Here is a 16,864-nt window from a genome sequence, read left to right on the forward strand (position 1 = left end):
TATAGCCTAAATTGCAATGCTTACAAGTTGAAGGCACATTTTTTTATTTGGATAGGCCTAAATTAAACATTGAATTATTAAAGTGGTAGGCTAAAGAACTTTGGAGAATTTAGCTAATTGTGAATACACACATGGATTTCAATAAACAAATGGATAAGACTGTTCTATTCTCTTTTATTTAGTTCCTACTGCAACTCAGACAAATTACAGAATGGATGACATACTGACTGAACTGAATGAAGGATGAATTAAATGTTCAAATATGTTGGAATGATGAGTTGCACGCATCATGCATGCTCTGCACTTTATTTGGCTAGTAGGCAAATAGGCCTACATTAGGGTATAATGACTCTACGGCTGCATGGGGCGGCAGGTAGCTTAGTGGGTAAGTGTAGTGTCGTATCGGGTGAATGGTGGCCATTATTGCTGTCAACAAAGAGTCCGTCTATGCTGCATCGTGTTAGAGGCTTTTATTAAAATCACGAGGTTACAGCATAAATGATAGGTGACATGACACCCGGAGAGCGACGCCTCCGAATGGCTGCTCGCTCTGACTTCTTCTTCGTTTAACCCCCCTATTTATAAACAATGATGCTCCCTCTTCTGGCCAATCCCCAGTCTCCCCTGTCTACAACACACTTCCGGTCTGTTGTATGTGACGTCACACCCAAAACATTCCCTCTTGATACTAACACAAACAACATTCCATTTCTTCATGAAAAACATTTAACAAAGGCATAATCTTCAGATACGATATTCCCCCCTTCGAGACGAACTAAACGTCTCGAAAACAAACAGAATAGGATTATGACTAGTAACAATTTATCTTATTGAGTATCTTTAACATTAAACCAAAAACATTCTTCTCTAGAGTGTAAATACCTTTCTATGCAATAACTGTTTATGAAGTGTGAATACATTACTATGACATATGAAGTGTGAATACATTACTATGACATATGAACAAATCTCTATGGAGTGTAAGAGCGAAAAACTGTCCGGCAGCCATCTTTTCAGATATCCATCCATCAATCAAGACAGTAAAATTCTCTCACGGTCCCTCTGCCCCAGGCAACCACCTTCGGTACTCCAGATAACCTCATAACCCATGTAAATGCACTTGAAAGTATGATGCAATTAAATACACATGTAAGCCCCTGCAAACAAAATCCTATCCAAAAACATCCACTCTAAGGCTGGTCAACCCATTGGACCGTAAAGTGGAACTCTCCCTGCCTAAATTCCTGTCCCTAAACATTCACGAAATAAACAAAAACATCTAAGTTCCTCACATGTATTCAATAACATCAAACATCATTCTACAAAATTAATCCCTGAGGCTATTACACAATTATGTATTACACATGTCTATATTTCATTGCAAACACTGGAATGTAGTCCACTACACTTCATCTCCCTGTAGTCTCCTCTTCCAATGGATTGTTGATGATGGAATCGGCCACACCCTCCTTGTTTCATCTCCTCCAGTCATATTGTCCCTTCATATTGTCTTTGTTTGAGTATTTCAATCTCCACATGTTCCCCCAAATGCTTCTGGAAGAAAAAGAAACGACCAAACAGTATCTTTTGCAAAACAAACACTTTCAACTTAAACATCAATATCAACTAAGAATATAACAATGATATATAAATGATGCATGAATCACATAAACCTATTCCCCCCTTTGATTCATAAATCATACCAACATCACCCCAATATTGAAATTTTTTTTTTTTTGAAAAATCATCAAATAATCAAAATGATATTTATCCATCAGTTCCACTTGTCCATCTTTATCCAGATCAGGAACAGTCAACACCGGCATCTGAGTGTTGTCTCCAGGAATCACTCTCCAACCTATCTCAATGTCATATATTTCTCAAAGATCAGTAACAAATTACAAACATCACAGTGTTATCAAAGCTGAAACTAAAATCTGACCCATCACTGCCCCTACTGGGCCTAACTGATCTTGCAACCAAGTCTTACAAATGCATCCCTTATTTCCTTCAATGCATCTATAACCCCAGTGATATTATCTGAACTATCTGGACTCAAAGTATAACTAATATTTATCAATATGATCTTCCCAAATGTTACATCATACCATGAATAAAGTCCCCCCTTCTCCCTTAGACTTATCCTTCAATGATAGGCTTGAAGCCTATGACATGTCCCTTTTCATCCTATTTTGAACTCTAGTTTCAGATTGATCTGTGTTCGGTGCTACTCCTCTTTTAATAGTAAAAGCCTCATATGGAAGCTTCAACGTTGACATTAACAACATCCTATCCATCCATAGGGTAAGAATATATACGTTTTATCATCACAAACCCACCAAATATCTCTAAAATTCCCAATAGTCACATTGTCAGTCAAAAGCTAATCTTTGAACCATCAAAGTCCTGCTGTTCCTACTAACTGGTACATAAAAAGTAACATATTTCTCATTACTACCCTTAAGGTCATCCATACCCAAAGTTATCATATAACATCACAATCTGATATTCCCATAAACATACCCTTTACCTCATATGTTTTATTAGCACAAAAACAACTTTTAGCCCTCAATCTTTCACCTGAATAGTTCAGTGTTCCGTTGTTACCTGATTTTCCTTTCCCATTTAACAATTCCCATAGGGTAATTCATTTAACCAAGAACACTTAAACCTAGGCTTAAACCACTGTTCTGACAACGACATTATTTTATCTGTCAATGACTGTTGCTGATACCACAGTCATGACAAAGCATAAGACTGACCCATACCTGATAGAGGCCGCGCGACCGTCTAACATGTTTGGTGCTGGAATTCTCAACAGACATGGACCCTCAAGATTCCTCACTGATCTTACAGAATGAGTTAATCTATCTCTAATTTCCACAACAGAAGAACGAGCGGTACTGATCAGATACCTCTCCTTGTCTGTCATTAAAATCAAAGACCTCATCCTGTCCTCCATGATGAATCTATATTCTCTCTACTACTATCTGCTCTCCTATTTTAACCCTATTCGTACTATCCTTGACAGCACTCTCCATCCGTAACATAACCCCTTAATTTCAGAAAAGTTGTTGTCGATGTCATACTCCCTACATTTGCTATTGCCATCGTATCACTAATCCCTTCCAAAGTTACCATTAAAGTAGTTGACTTAATTGCTGTATCAACCCTAATTACTTCTAGTGCAAAAGTTCCCATTATCCTATGTGTATTATTCACTGTTGGAGTGACTACTGTAATCTACTCTTCCTGAACTCCTTCGGTGACTGCGGAAGCTTCAACAGATTTCAAATCTTCCATTATAGGCATCACTTTACGAATTACATAGCCTTTTAACCAATAATTCTTAACCGGAACAACTTCTAATGCTTGCACTAGATAAGTACACATATATTCTCCCTGACCTTTCTCTGTAACATTACGCCAAATAAGTGAACAGTCACTCCTAACCTCTTCCACTTCATATCGTTGTACAAACTATCCCTCCTTTGACTAGGCGACACCTTCTACTCCTGGTCCTGATAACAATACTTATTCTCCATAATTATCTCTCCATATGGGAGGAACGTCCCCATCCTAACCCTAATAAGTATTCTTTCCCCTAAAATTGGTGCTGTATTGGTTCCCTTATAATCAAATGCGATATATTTATGGCTTTAATAACTATCAATGTTGAAAGAGTTAAATTGCTTCTCACTGTTGTTATAATAGACTGAAGTGTTAATGTCCTTATTGTTGCTTCTAGTTTTCCCCAAAGAAAAGTTGTCTCTGCTTGTACTTCCATCTATCACCACTAGTGTCACTTTTTCCCCAAATCTCAGTCCTTTCTCTAATCCCTGACTTTCAAATTTTGGATTATAAACAATACACCTATAATTACCTTGATCTTCCTACTCTAAAGTGTCATTCACCATTGTTCTCTCTCTCTTACTACTAACTTTGAAACTTAGCTTACTGTCTCAGAGTTCCTTCAACCTAGTTCTCCTAACTTATTTTAATCTAATCTTTTCTCTCATAACATTTAAAACTTTTTCCACTGATTTATTCACAAAATCCCTTTACCACCAAATTTTTAGAATATGTGATTGGGAAAGTTCCCCACCTGCTTCTGACTCATTACACACAGACTTGGCAAACGACCAAACACCTTTTAGCCTAGCCTGAAATCTCTTAGTGTAAGAATGTAACCCAGAATAAACAGTCACCCCTTTTAACTTTTCAGACAGATTGTCTAATAGACAGTCGTCTAGTGTACATCTTATTGTACAATTCAATTCAAACAATGCATCTCTTCCCAACACTGCAATAACCGTATCTTCTAATATTAGTACCTTAAGAGTAATTAACTGTTTTACTACCTCAAATCCCTATCCTAATTAGTTATCAATTAGTGAGATGTTTAACCTCTTTAGGCTGAACCCAGATAAGTTTTTCCACTATTCACCATCACTTCTAATGGTCGGTTGTTTCAACTGTTAGCTATTTTCTCTTCTTCTCTAATCGATGCTCTCAGCTGATACCCCCCTTCCGGATCTTCTAGGCACTAACAGGTGATCTTCACTTGCTCCTTTATCTTCCTCTGTTTTCTCCCGACTCATTTTCATCACAGGTAAAGTACCCAATCTGTCCACAATTATAACAGTCTTCTGAAAGTTGCTGGAAGTGTAGCTGAAATCTTCCTCCTCCTATTTCTTCTCGTCCTCTTCAATTCTGTGTCTGTCCAGAAACTGGCTTTGGATATGAATCAACTGGTGCCGCCCTTGGTGGCTGATACAATTGCATTTGATATTGTTCAGTTGAAGCTGTAACAGTGATTGTTGATTTGGTTCACTCTGATTCTTCATAACCAAAACTTATCTTCTCCACCCGTTGTATGATTGAGTTCTCAGAGCTTCTTCGTCCTGTTCTTTCTTCTTCTCCAATTCTTGGGATCCTTTTCTCAGCAGTTTCTCCTCTTCTGTATCTTCAGCTGTGTTACTTCTAAACTATTTGCTTTATCCAGGCATGATAAACATCGGTCTATATCTCTATTTCTTCTTTGCTAGTCATTGTAGGATACAATCCTCTTGAACATAAAGCACCTTTAATCTCCAAATCTTCATCACTTTCTTCATCTTCAACTTCCATCAGAGATCAAATCTTGTGTATCCTTCTTCTTTCCTCTCTTGCCAACTTCCTTCTGATCACAGAGTCATATCCACCCATGCATGACCTCTTCATCATCACTCTCATCTTCATCATCCTCGTCTTCTTTAACCTCACTCTTCTCTTCCAGACATCTCATTTCCTTCCTTCTGGAGTTCTGGATTCATCTTCATTGTCGTTTCTGCTTGTCCTCTATCTATTATTCATCTTCATCTCTGATGCAACAATCACCCTCCTAGATGATCACTGAAAGCTGAGGATAAACATCCCTAAGCTGTACTTTTTGCTGAATCCGTATGTGAGAAAGGTGTACTAACTTCTGCCATTAGTTTTTCTAACACTACTTTAGTTAAAGGATTACTATTTTTTCCCTATATCAATCGGTGTAATCACCTTCATCTAGCCTTGCTGTCCTTTCTCCCCATTGTAACAACCCTTTTATATTCCTTTATCGTGAATTATTTTATTTTAGACTGTATAGCCTATGGCTTCCCCCCCCTGTAATTATTAATATAAACCTAACAACCCCAATATAAATCACCCAAAATATGAATATTAAAAAATTCAATCAAATGTTTTATTCAAAAACCATTTAATTAAAAATAAAAACCAATTAAAAAATCAATTAAAAATTATGAATAATTTAAAACCAATTTTTTATTTCTATATTCTATGTCACCAATTTATCAATTAGTGGTGGCTATCTTACCACAACCCATCAAATGCAAGTAAATGAAGTTAGTCAACTTCAAAGCAATCCCCCAAAAACAAAGCCTTCTAACCTTACAACCCTTTGATTTTTATAAATTCCATTGTTTAATATGCACCCAAGTATCTTAATTGCCGAATAATGTCAGTACCTGATTCCCAAAACATCTGTAATTAACCCAAGTGATGCACAGAGCCTGCAAAATGCAATTTTTAATGAATTATTTGCCAAGCCTATGTAAAATTGTCATAACATCACATATTTTGTTAGGATGATTTTGTGCACTAGCCTGATATCTGATCCGATCGTCTGACTCTGCCTCGTCACACCTTGTCACGTGACGCACGTCAGTCACACGTTAGCCCCTCCTCTCTCCTGTCTCTCATGACAATGGAACAAAGACACAGAAACAGCTTTTAGTAGTTAATGCAATCACTGAGTATTTCCAACCATTCAATATTCGTTCGTTCTACATTATTCACTCTAAGACTAAAATCAGAACTAAATAGATCGTTCAAAAACATTTTTATTTTATTTTAATCCGTCATTTAATTTAATTCATTATACTCCGCCAACATATATTTAATGTATAAATTCAATAGGTCACAAAACAAGTTTCATCTTTAACCATCGCCGTTTAAACTAGAATACTCGTGTTAAAATCTCTCCTCTTTGTCTGTGTCCATTTCCCTTGCAGGGTAACGCCAAATGGGACCTATGACCTTAACCCACCATTTTGTTTTGTAGGCTTAGCCCAATTGCATGTTGTAGTTTTAGCCCCGTAAAATCAAGCGCATGCGCACATCCATTCAACCCCATGCTTTTCACCGTGGACTCTCTCCCCAAACAGACAGAATAACAGTCCAGCTGTAACTCCCGTTTCCCCCTTATAGTCAAACAACATTTAACAGCGCTCACAAAACATATAACCTGACTTACACACAGAGACAAATTTAAGAGACTTTAATCCATCGCAATGGAGTCTCTAAGGATACATTAGCATGTAGCACACAACACAATTAGCATTTAGCATTAGCCTTAGCCACGATGTACCATGTAGCATGAAACACACTCCCATTTAGCATTGACATTAGCCTTAGCCTCTAGCTAACTGCGGCCTACCCAGCCCTAAGTAACCTGCACCGTGGCCAAATCATTGTCCATTATTATCCATATCTCCGCCTAACTTTATGCTGCCGTAAGTTCTGGATAATCATAGAGAGGTTATCCCCACACATATACTTCGTCAACTATACGATGAGCATAACATGCATATAATCCGTCCAGCTTATAATTCCCAGAATCAACCTTACCACACCGAACGCGTTGCAAGGATTTTATGGCCCATTCCTAAAGAATCGCCTCGCTCCGAGGTCTTTACCAGATTCACGGTGCCCTAAAGAATGCGCATATCGGCCTTCTCTAAATTTCCCATTGCCACCCGTTACCAATGGAATCTATCTTAATGCTCCAAATTTCCCCATTGTCAACCGTTACCAATGGAATCTATCTTAATGCTCCAAATTTCCCCATTGTCAACCGTTACCAATGGAATCTATCTTAATGCTCCAAATTTCCCCATTGTCAACCGTTACCAATGGAATAACATTTTAGCAGACTCTAGTCACCAGCAATAACACCACCCGAGGCAAGGTCGTATGGTACATCTCTCCAGTGTACACAAGTCGTATGCAATCTAACAAACTCAGAAGCGGTAAGAAACACTCACCCTTTTTGGCCATGCTTCAAAGCGAGTTAGCCTGGCGGTTGACTGAAACAAGGAAGAGACGCAAACCCAGCCCCACGTTGGGCGCCATTATGTCGTATCGGGTGAATGGTGGCCATTATTGCTGTCAACAAAGAGTCCGTCTATGCTGCATCGTGTTAGAGGCTTTTATTAAAATCACGAGGTTACAGCATAAATGATAGGTGACATGACACCCGGAGAGCGACGCCTCCGAATGGCTGCTCGCTCTGACTTCTTCTTCGTTTAACCCCCCTATTTATAAACAATGATGCTCCCTCTTCTGGCCAATCCCCAGTCTCCCCTGTCTACAACACACTTCCGGTCTGTTGTATGTGACGTCACACCCAAAACATTCCCTCTTGATACTAACACAAACAACATTCCATTTCTTCATGAAAAACATTTAACAAAGGCATAATCTTCAGATACGATAGTAGCTTAGTGGGTAAGAGCGTTGTGCCAGTAACCGAAAGGTCGCTGGTTCTAATCCCCGAGCCGACTAGGTGAAAAATCTGTCGATGTGCCCTTAAGCAAGGCACTTAACCCTAATTGCTCTGGATAAGAGCGTCTGCTAAATGACTAAAATGTAAATGTAATGCCTCCAGAAGGGCATCTTCTGAGGCTGAAGGATGCTTTTCCGAAGGCGCATGGTGCTGTGGTGCTGCATGTAGATCACAAGATCTTTAACTGGGCAGCATTGTCACGATGGAGGGTATAGCCTATATGGAGACTACCTAAGATCACTGCAACAGTTATTGTAAAGTGTGGGAATAAGCTTATGCCAGACTTAGCCTACGTTTAACCTCTCCCTTGTTCATTTCAAAGTCCATATGCTCATGACCCGATTCATATAAATCATGTAAAAAAATAAAATAAATCATATGATCCCCTCCTACAGAATATGCTTTGGCAAGGTTTTGAGTGTTTGAGTGATAATTTTATATTTATTTTATAATACATTTCAAAATATTCAATAAAAAAATATTTTGTGTGGCAACGACTCGTGGTCATACATAATTCATAGAATAATAATAGATGTTTGGTGAATCTATGTTTAATTATTCCTGGTATATACTACTAGTTATGATTGCAGACAGAGCCCAGAGGAGAATGGGATGGAGCAATATTGAATTAGTCATACTGAAACTGACAAACTTCACTGTTGTAAACAACTACTGCTATCTAGACTTGCGCTGGCAAAGAAACCCATTACATTAGCTACCTAAATGTGAAGTAAACTCAACTGAGGAGTAATAGAGAATGGAGACTTAACTTGAAAACGTGCAGGATCTCTTTCCATTTTCCGACAAAAAAATAAAAAAACAGTATTATGCTTGTTTGCGTAGCACTCCTCACAGGCCGTTTTTGGTAAGATGAAACTGCCAAAACTCTAAAAGATATTATTGTACGTCAGAATTGCAACACTAGATTTGTTCAATCCTAAAATGTTAGCCTGTAATCGTAACATGGTGTTTGTATGTTCACAGATTAAATTTAACGTTTATGTTTCATGCATGGCTTTTCTTACAATCCTAACGATACGTACGTTCAACCTGTTGGCAGCTATCTGGCTCCATAGACAAAGCACTTGCCCAAACGTCTTTCCCATCTTACCAGTGATTCGTCTGCTTTGTACATTGTTTTCACCGTCAAATTGCTTATTGTTTTAATCATTTACTAGTTACAATGAAAACACCACAAACAAACTTTTTTCCAGGGGTTGGGCGCAAGGTCAGTAACACATCACCTGCATGTGATCTGATTGGAGCATTATGTACATGTATGCATTCAAAATACATGTGCCAACAATAGCTACAGTCAGTCATATTTAAGCAATAAGGACCGAGAGGGTTTGGTATATGGCCAATATACCACAGCTAAGGGCTGTTCTTACGACACAGCGCAATGTGGAATGCCTGGATACAGCCCTTAGCCGTGGTATATTGGCCATATACCACCAACCCCTGAGGTGCCTTATTACTATTATATACTGGTTATCAAAGTAATTAGAGCAGTAAAAATAAATGTTTTGTCATACCCATGGTATACAGTCTGATATACCACAGCTGTCAGCCAATCAGCATTCAGGGCTCAAACCACCCATCTTATAATTCTTATTATAAACCGGGTGGTAAAGTATTGCTGACCTTTTGCAAAGAGAATAGGGTATTTGGTTATTATATAATAGAATCGTGGCACAACCTTGTGGAATTTTCTTAGTTTAGAAACATTAGGCTATGTTGAACAGACTGTCATAAAAAATAAAATAAAATGCAATATCTATTCATGCCATTGCCATCTGCATAATTGAGAATGTTGCAACCTCCTGAAAACAACCCAGATGGATGCCTATGACTATACTGAACAAAAAGTATAAAACTCAATTTCAAAGATTTTACTAAGTTAAGGTTCATAAGGAAATCAGTCAATTGAAATAAATGCATTAGGCCCACCCACTGGGGAGCCAGGCCCAGCCAATCAGAATGAGGTTTTCCCGACAAAAGGGCTTCATTACAGACAGAAATACACCTCAGCCAACCCCACAGGCGAAGAAGCCAGATGTACTCTTTCTTTCCTCCCTAAAATCAAGTCAACGTCATCTGCCAACATATTAGATAATGTAAGATGTTAAAAGGCATTGAGAGAAATACTTTCAAATTCAGGACTTCGGTCTAAATAAATGGCACATGTACAATGAAGACAGGATGAGCTTTATTAATCATTCTCATGAATGGTAAGTTGTTTGAAATGTTTCACGACACAGATGTAGGACATTGCAACAAATCAGTCAATTATAATAGTTTTCCATTTAACTCCCTTGCAACAACAATATGATGTGTATGATTAACGAATCATTAGTTTAGTGGAGATGCAGAAATAGGGAATATTACATAGACAGTATGGATTTGTAAGTCAGACAAGGCACTGAATTCCATTAAGAGTAGGAAGGGCAAACCTTTTTTTGGAATGGCATTGATGGAGTTTCGACTTGGCCATTTCACTTCACTCAACGTCTTCAAATGAAACCAAAGAACACCACAAGACATATCTTTTTTTAAATGCAATGAGGAGGATGCAATTCATTGTGTAAAAATATCCTGCCAATGTCAAGGCAAAATCCTTCATTTCAATGACTCCACAGAAAAGTGGCTGGGGGAACAGTTTCAGATTAGCCTGTACAATCACATTGTGTTAAGTTACATGTACTGCCCTAAACGCAAACAAAACTGGAACCAGGATTGTATATCTGCCATTTGACCAAAAACAGACAGTGTTGTGCTTTGAACCAACTAGGGGACCGAGGTTTTGGTCAACAGGAGAGGTCAACATTACACTCCTAAACGTGTGCCATTTTTAGCACTGGGTGTTACCATAGTTACAAAGTGCATGAGAGGACATAATTGCATATGCAATAATCTCCCAATGGATTCAACTTCACACACAGAACATGAATCAATCCATTGAATAATCCAACGGACTATTGCACGTGAGTGTGTAGTTTACTCCATTTCAAGTGTGACAAAATGACAGATGGGTTGAATTGGAGCTAATATGACCAAGGCTAATGTACAGTGGTAGTGTACCGAGACAGCTCATTGAAGAAGATCCAGGGGGGATATGATGCAATGTTACAAAAGCAAGCAGTAACACAGCGAAAAGGTAAGCGCTTCAGCCTAGGCAGTTTTTGTATTATATGATAAAAACATTTTTTTTAAGTCAGTCGTAATAAGGTAATCAAAGCTTTAGGATAGCCAAGTGGAAGAGATATGAGATGCAGAGAGTTAGTAGTCTTTAAAGTAAACCAGAGATACTGGATACATATTCAAGTAAGTAGGGGCCGCAAAATCAAAACCTAGTTATCTTTGAAATGTATCTATTTCTTGAATGGTTTTTCCATGGCTGTCAAGGTGCAAATAAAATCCCAATTGATTTGTTTATCAATCAGCTAAATATTTCCCTCAAAAATATCTATAGATTTTTACTGAAACACGTACGTACATGACCCCCATCCAAAACCAACGATTCACATTCTATCCAAGGAAGATGCACACAAAAGACAAAGTCCCCACTCGCACGCTTTAGCTACACGCTTCTCATTCATTCCACTCCCAACCCACACAAAAACTAACAATTTTAAAAAGACCAATCACTAAAGATAAAAAAGCTATAATATAAATTCACTCTTAAGTAACAAGGATCTTAACAAGCCCTATAGCTTTCCAAGATTTTATATTATTATATGGATGTTCAAAAGTTTGATAATTTTTTTGTAGTTCTATTTACACATTTCACAGTGATCTTGGTACATTCTGCTGAATAACCAATAAAAGGAGTTTCTGCCAAACCAGCTACCCTTCCATTCCTCTTTCCATAAATAGAAAATACCTTGACACAAACAAACACAGGAAGATACAAGGACGCTCCCTGATGTCAAACACCGATTGCTGCGAACATTGACAGCTGAAACGCAGAGGGACAGTCTCTAAAATGCAAAGGCTGTGTTGGTGTTAACATTGGGTGGAGGGAGGTTCCACCATTGTTAGAGCCATCATAGGAAATGTGCAAGTACACTATTTTAAGAGAAGAATGAGAGACGCAGCCAAAGGCATAAAGGGGTCGAATATGAAGGGAACGGGAGTTGGCCGATTGAGGGTTAAAGTTCAAAGATCACTCCTGTCTTTGGGGTATGCAGCCTTCCATCTCCAGCACCTCGGGCCAGCCCTCGTACTTGTTGGTGTCAGCGTTGTTCTTTATGTGCTGTAGAGGCAGACAGAGACAGAGGTTTTGGATTAGACCCCATGCCTGCATCCCAAATGGCACCCTATTCCCAATATAGTGGAAATGTTTAATGCACTATAGTGTACTATAAAGGGAATAGGGTGCCATTTGGGAAGCACAATGCCTGGCCCCTCTTGTCTGATAAGGCTGTGTGTGTACCGGCACAGCTATCACAAACAATGTCCCAAGAACACATAAGGGAGAATGGAAAGTCAATATTGAAGGAGTGCCTATTCACTCAGGGACAACATGTTCAAGGGTCAATGTAAAGGACAATGTGTTCTAAATCGCCTTCTCTGGTGAAACTAAGGTAATTAAATCAATAGTTCAGAACTATAAAGAACGAAAACTTAAATCATGGAGTGGCTGTGTTTTACATATCTTACAGACACATTTCTTCTTTACAAACAAACGTCACGTTCCAGTGATGCACACGCGCATTCTCGCGTCAAATAGCCCTGTAGCAGGATAGTTATACACTGATGTCGGGACCTTAACAAACTGAACAGTGAGTGATGACCGTGAACACCAGACTGATGGCTATAGCTATGCTCAACAAGTAGAATATACTTCTGGCTATTTGGGATATTTTACCTTGCCTCGCTAGGTAATCAATCCTTCGATGACATCTGCAACATTGTAGACCAGGGATGCTCAACTCTTACCCTACGAGGTCCGGAGCCTGCTGGTTTTCTGTTCTACCTGATAATTAATTGCACACACACCTGGTGTCCCTAATCTAAATCAATCCCTGAAAAAATGCAGTGGAACTTACTTCGAGGTCCAGAGTTGAGTTTGAGGGTTGTAGACGATAACTCGTATGATCTGCATCCGAAGTTGGATGTCGTGGTATTGACTCCAATATAAACAAGCCCCTTTCTGAGGCAGAACAGCGCACGCAGCTCATGATAAATTGTGTGTTCTAGATACTATATTCTGTCAGTTGTGCTCCACTGAAGCCATGATATTTCAACGGGGAGAGGTGAATTAGTTCCATGTGAACAGACCATGTTAAGGAGGATACAGATTTAAGGAGGGGGGTTGAAGTTACCTGCTCAAAGGGACTCTTTGTCTTAATCCCTTTGCCCCCCACAAAGATCCAGTTGTCCCTGAAGCCCAATGTGTTGATGCTGGAACTGCCCAGTTCACCAATCATCTTCTTGGACTCGTCGTTCAGCCTGAGGACCAGAAAGCAGGGTCGTATTCATTTGTGCACACCGTAGCGAAACATTTTGCAACAAAATTAACATTTCTTATTGGACAAGTTCAGGTAGTCCCTCCCCGTTTCGGTCCGTTTGCTAGTGAATACACAGCTAGAATGTCATTGAGACAGTCTGTAGACTAGACACTTAAATGTCTCTATCTACCACTCTTTCCTTTGCGTGAACCTTTTATATCTTAGTCACTAATGTTATACATCAAGTCATTGGTGTAACTACTCCTTTAATATCAGCAGTTAGGGTGAAATTAATTTAGCTTTCACTGCAGTCAGTTAAGGGGTGTATTCAAGTGAAGTCATTTGTCAATTCTAGAAGGGTTAGATTCAGTCCCTGGAGGACTGAAACAGATTGATCCAGACACTTAACTGAAGTATTTGCCAAAGCTTAAAATGATCATCTAAGAGTTAATGGAGAAGTTAAATGCTGCATTTTAATGTTTTCTTTCAGTTCCGAACACCTACTTTGTGGCAGAATCGTCAAATGTGGCCATCATCACTACGGTTCCTTCCTCGATAGTCTTCAGGAATGCGATGAGCGTGTTGACATCTGCAAAGGTCACACACAAATCACAGGTACACTGGTTTGACTAGTCCGCCTGTCTAGTCCAGAGGCACACCATGAAACGAACACAACACAGGAAATCTGACTGAAACAAAGGCCTCACCTCCCGCCCACATGTCAAAGAAGTCTGTCTTGATGAGGTCCCCTGTCTTTCCTGTGGAGAACAAACAACTTTTGTTCACGACAAGCTAATGTATGCTCACAAGCTAACTCCTATCATGAATACTAGTAGATTCAACGACAATGGAAAGTACTGTATACACTGAGTGTACAAACATTAAGAACACCTGCTCTTTCAATGACAGACTGACTAGGTGAACACTATGAACCCTTATTGATGTCACTTGTTAACTCAACTTCAAATCAGTGTAGATGAATGGGAGGAGACAGGTTAAAGATGGATTTTTAAGCCTTGAGACAATTGAGACATGGATTGTGTATGTGTGCCATTCAGAGGATGAATCAGCAAGATAAAATATTTAAGTGCCTTTAATTGGGGTATGGTAGTACCCTGCTGGGTTTTTCATGCTCAACAGTTTCCTGTGTGTATCAAGAATGGTCCACCACCCAAAGGACATCCAGCCAACTTGACAACTATAGGACACATTGGAGTCAACATGGGCCAGCATCCCCTGCGGAACGCTTTCGACACCTTGTAGAGTCCATGCCCCGACGAATTGAGGCTGTTCTGAAGGCAAAAGGGGGTTCAACTCAGTATTAGGAAGGTGTTCCTAATTTTTTGTACACTCAGTGTATACGAACAGTGGTATGGACCGGTTTGCATTGCAGTAGTTAACCAAGGCAGGGATGGGCAACTACAGTCTTGGAGCGCCATGTTGTATGCAGGCTTTTGTTCCAGCCCAGCACTAACAGCTATCTATGCATAATACACACTCTCAAAAGGACTCAAGCTGCCAATCCCTGAACAAGGTAAATGTTTCACATACCAGATGTCATTTTCAATTGCCATATTACTCACAAATGTAAACATGCAAAACAACCGATTTGAATACAAGGAGAGTACTGTTTGTCTATGGTATGTAGTAGTGACAAGGCTGGTTTACCGTTAACCAGAGCGATGTTAATTCCTCTGCCCACGTTGTTCTTGACGCCACTCATCAATCTGAAAGGACAAATGGAGCATAATTTGATTGTGAACCTTGTGGTTAGGTTAGTCCCATCCTTGTCGTCTTTCTTCACCACTCTACTGAGACTTGTCACACCCTGGTCGTATAGCAGACACCGTGTCAACATATTGGGAAAGATCAAAAATAAAAAAATCCTTCTTCCTAACCGGACTTGATTCCCTTGCTGCAACGCTTGAGGAAATTTATTTTGATAACACGGATGCAAGACGCCACAAGAGTCAACAGTTGATTGAATAGAGGGTTAACAGTTGAATCGAAATTGATAGTCTTATCAACAGGTTGCTTGTTTTAATTTAATTCATCCCCACCTCAGCTACAAGATACAGACTAGCGTAGACAGGTATGAACTAGGAATCTATAAAATAAGACCAGAAATGTATCCTGTAGAACAGACATGGATAATTGTGTTGTAGAATAGCCTAGTGTGTCAGCTCTACACTCTAGATTTCTACCTGGCAATAGATGTTTACATTTTAGTCATTTAACAGACGCTCTTATCCACAGCGACTTACAGTTAGTGCATTCATCTTAAGATAGCTAGGTGTGACAACCACATAAGTCATAGTAAGTACTGTATATTTTTCTAAATAAAATAAGTTATCAGCAAAGGGGGGGGGGCTGCATATAGGTTGAGAGGTGTTGACTCTTTGGTTGTATTGTAAATATAGGTTGAGAAGGGGTGGGTCTTTGGTTGTACTGTTAATATAGGCGTATCATGTCTCTTACATGTTGTCCTCCAGGCAGATTTTGGGACCCACAACACTGGCTGCTCCGCTGGCCATCTTAAAGGAGAAGTGTCCCTCGGGACATGGCTTGGAGAGGCCACACTTGTAGCGGGCCAATCTGGTAGCTGTGAATGGAATTCCAAAAGCAGAGTTTACAATACCAATTCACACCCCAATATACACTTTTGCATTCCCTCCCCCCATCAAACACACACCAAATATCAGCGAACACGTACATATCTAGACCCTGCAAACACAGTCTACTACTAAACACACAGCTTGAATCGCTCTCACACACCTACAGTACAAACCAGACTATTTACATAGGACTCAGCAGCTAAAGAACCAACACACTCACAATAAAGGCCAGGTGGTAACTGTACAATACATACAGATTAACTACTTAGCTCCAAACACTTAAGCATACATGGTAAGGTGTTTCCATGGTTTGTTAAGAGATCATCCTTGATTTTCAAATACCATTGGGAGGAAAAAGATAAGAAATGTAACTTGATTGATTGATGGAATCAAAAAGTAGGCTAAAGAGATGTGGTGATAGGAGACGTTATTGAAGTATACTTACAGCTTTCCTCTACAGGCATAGACCCTGTTGGAGGGAAAGAAACCGACAAGTTAGACTCGAGTTTCTCAGATATCTTTATGACATTAGTTCCTTATTTAAGTTAAAACATTGAGCTTTGCACAAAACCACAAGTTCTCAGTCTACAGACAACTCTACCCTCACTCCCAATGAGTTGAAACGGAATACGAAGCTAGTTATACAATTTCAAAGTTAACCTTTGTGGGTAGCACAACAATAGCCTTTG

At 39.3% G+C, this 16,864-nt stretch overlaps 1 protein-coding gene across 1 annotated transcript; it reads right to left on the reverse strand.

Annotated features, from left to right (window-relative positions):
- Positions 1-10,294: 10,294 nt before the first annotated feature.
- Positions 10,295-16,644, reverse strand: LOC121549638 (protein FAM3C; the record flags this gene model as incomplete). Its single annotated transcript, XM_045211000.1, is given in 7 exon segments — positions 10,295-12,362; positions 13,435-13,561; positions 14,065-14,149; positions 14,268-14,318; positions 15,229-15,287; positions 16,039-16,162; positions 16,621-16,644. Coding segments are annotated over 7 exon segments (560 nt in total), but the record flags the coding sequence as incomplete, so codon positions are not given.
- Between the last annotated feature and the right edge of the window lie 220 nt (positions 16,645-16,864).

The sequence above is a fragment of the Coregonus clupeaformis genome, chromosome 4 (genome assembly GCF_020615455.1).
Source record: "Coregonus clupeaformis isolate EN_2021a chromosome 4, ASM2061545v1, whole genome shotgun sequence".
Lineage (NCBI taxonomy): Eukaryota > Metazoa > Chordata > Actinopteri > Salmoniformes > Salmonidae > Coregonus > Coregonus clupeaformis.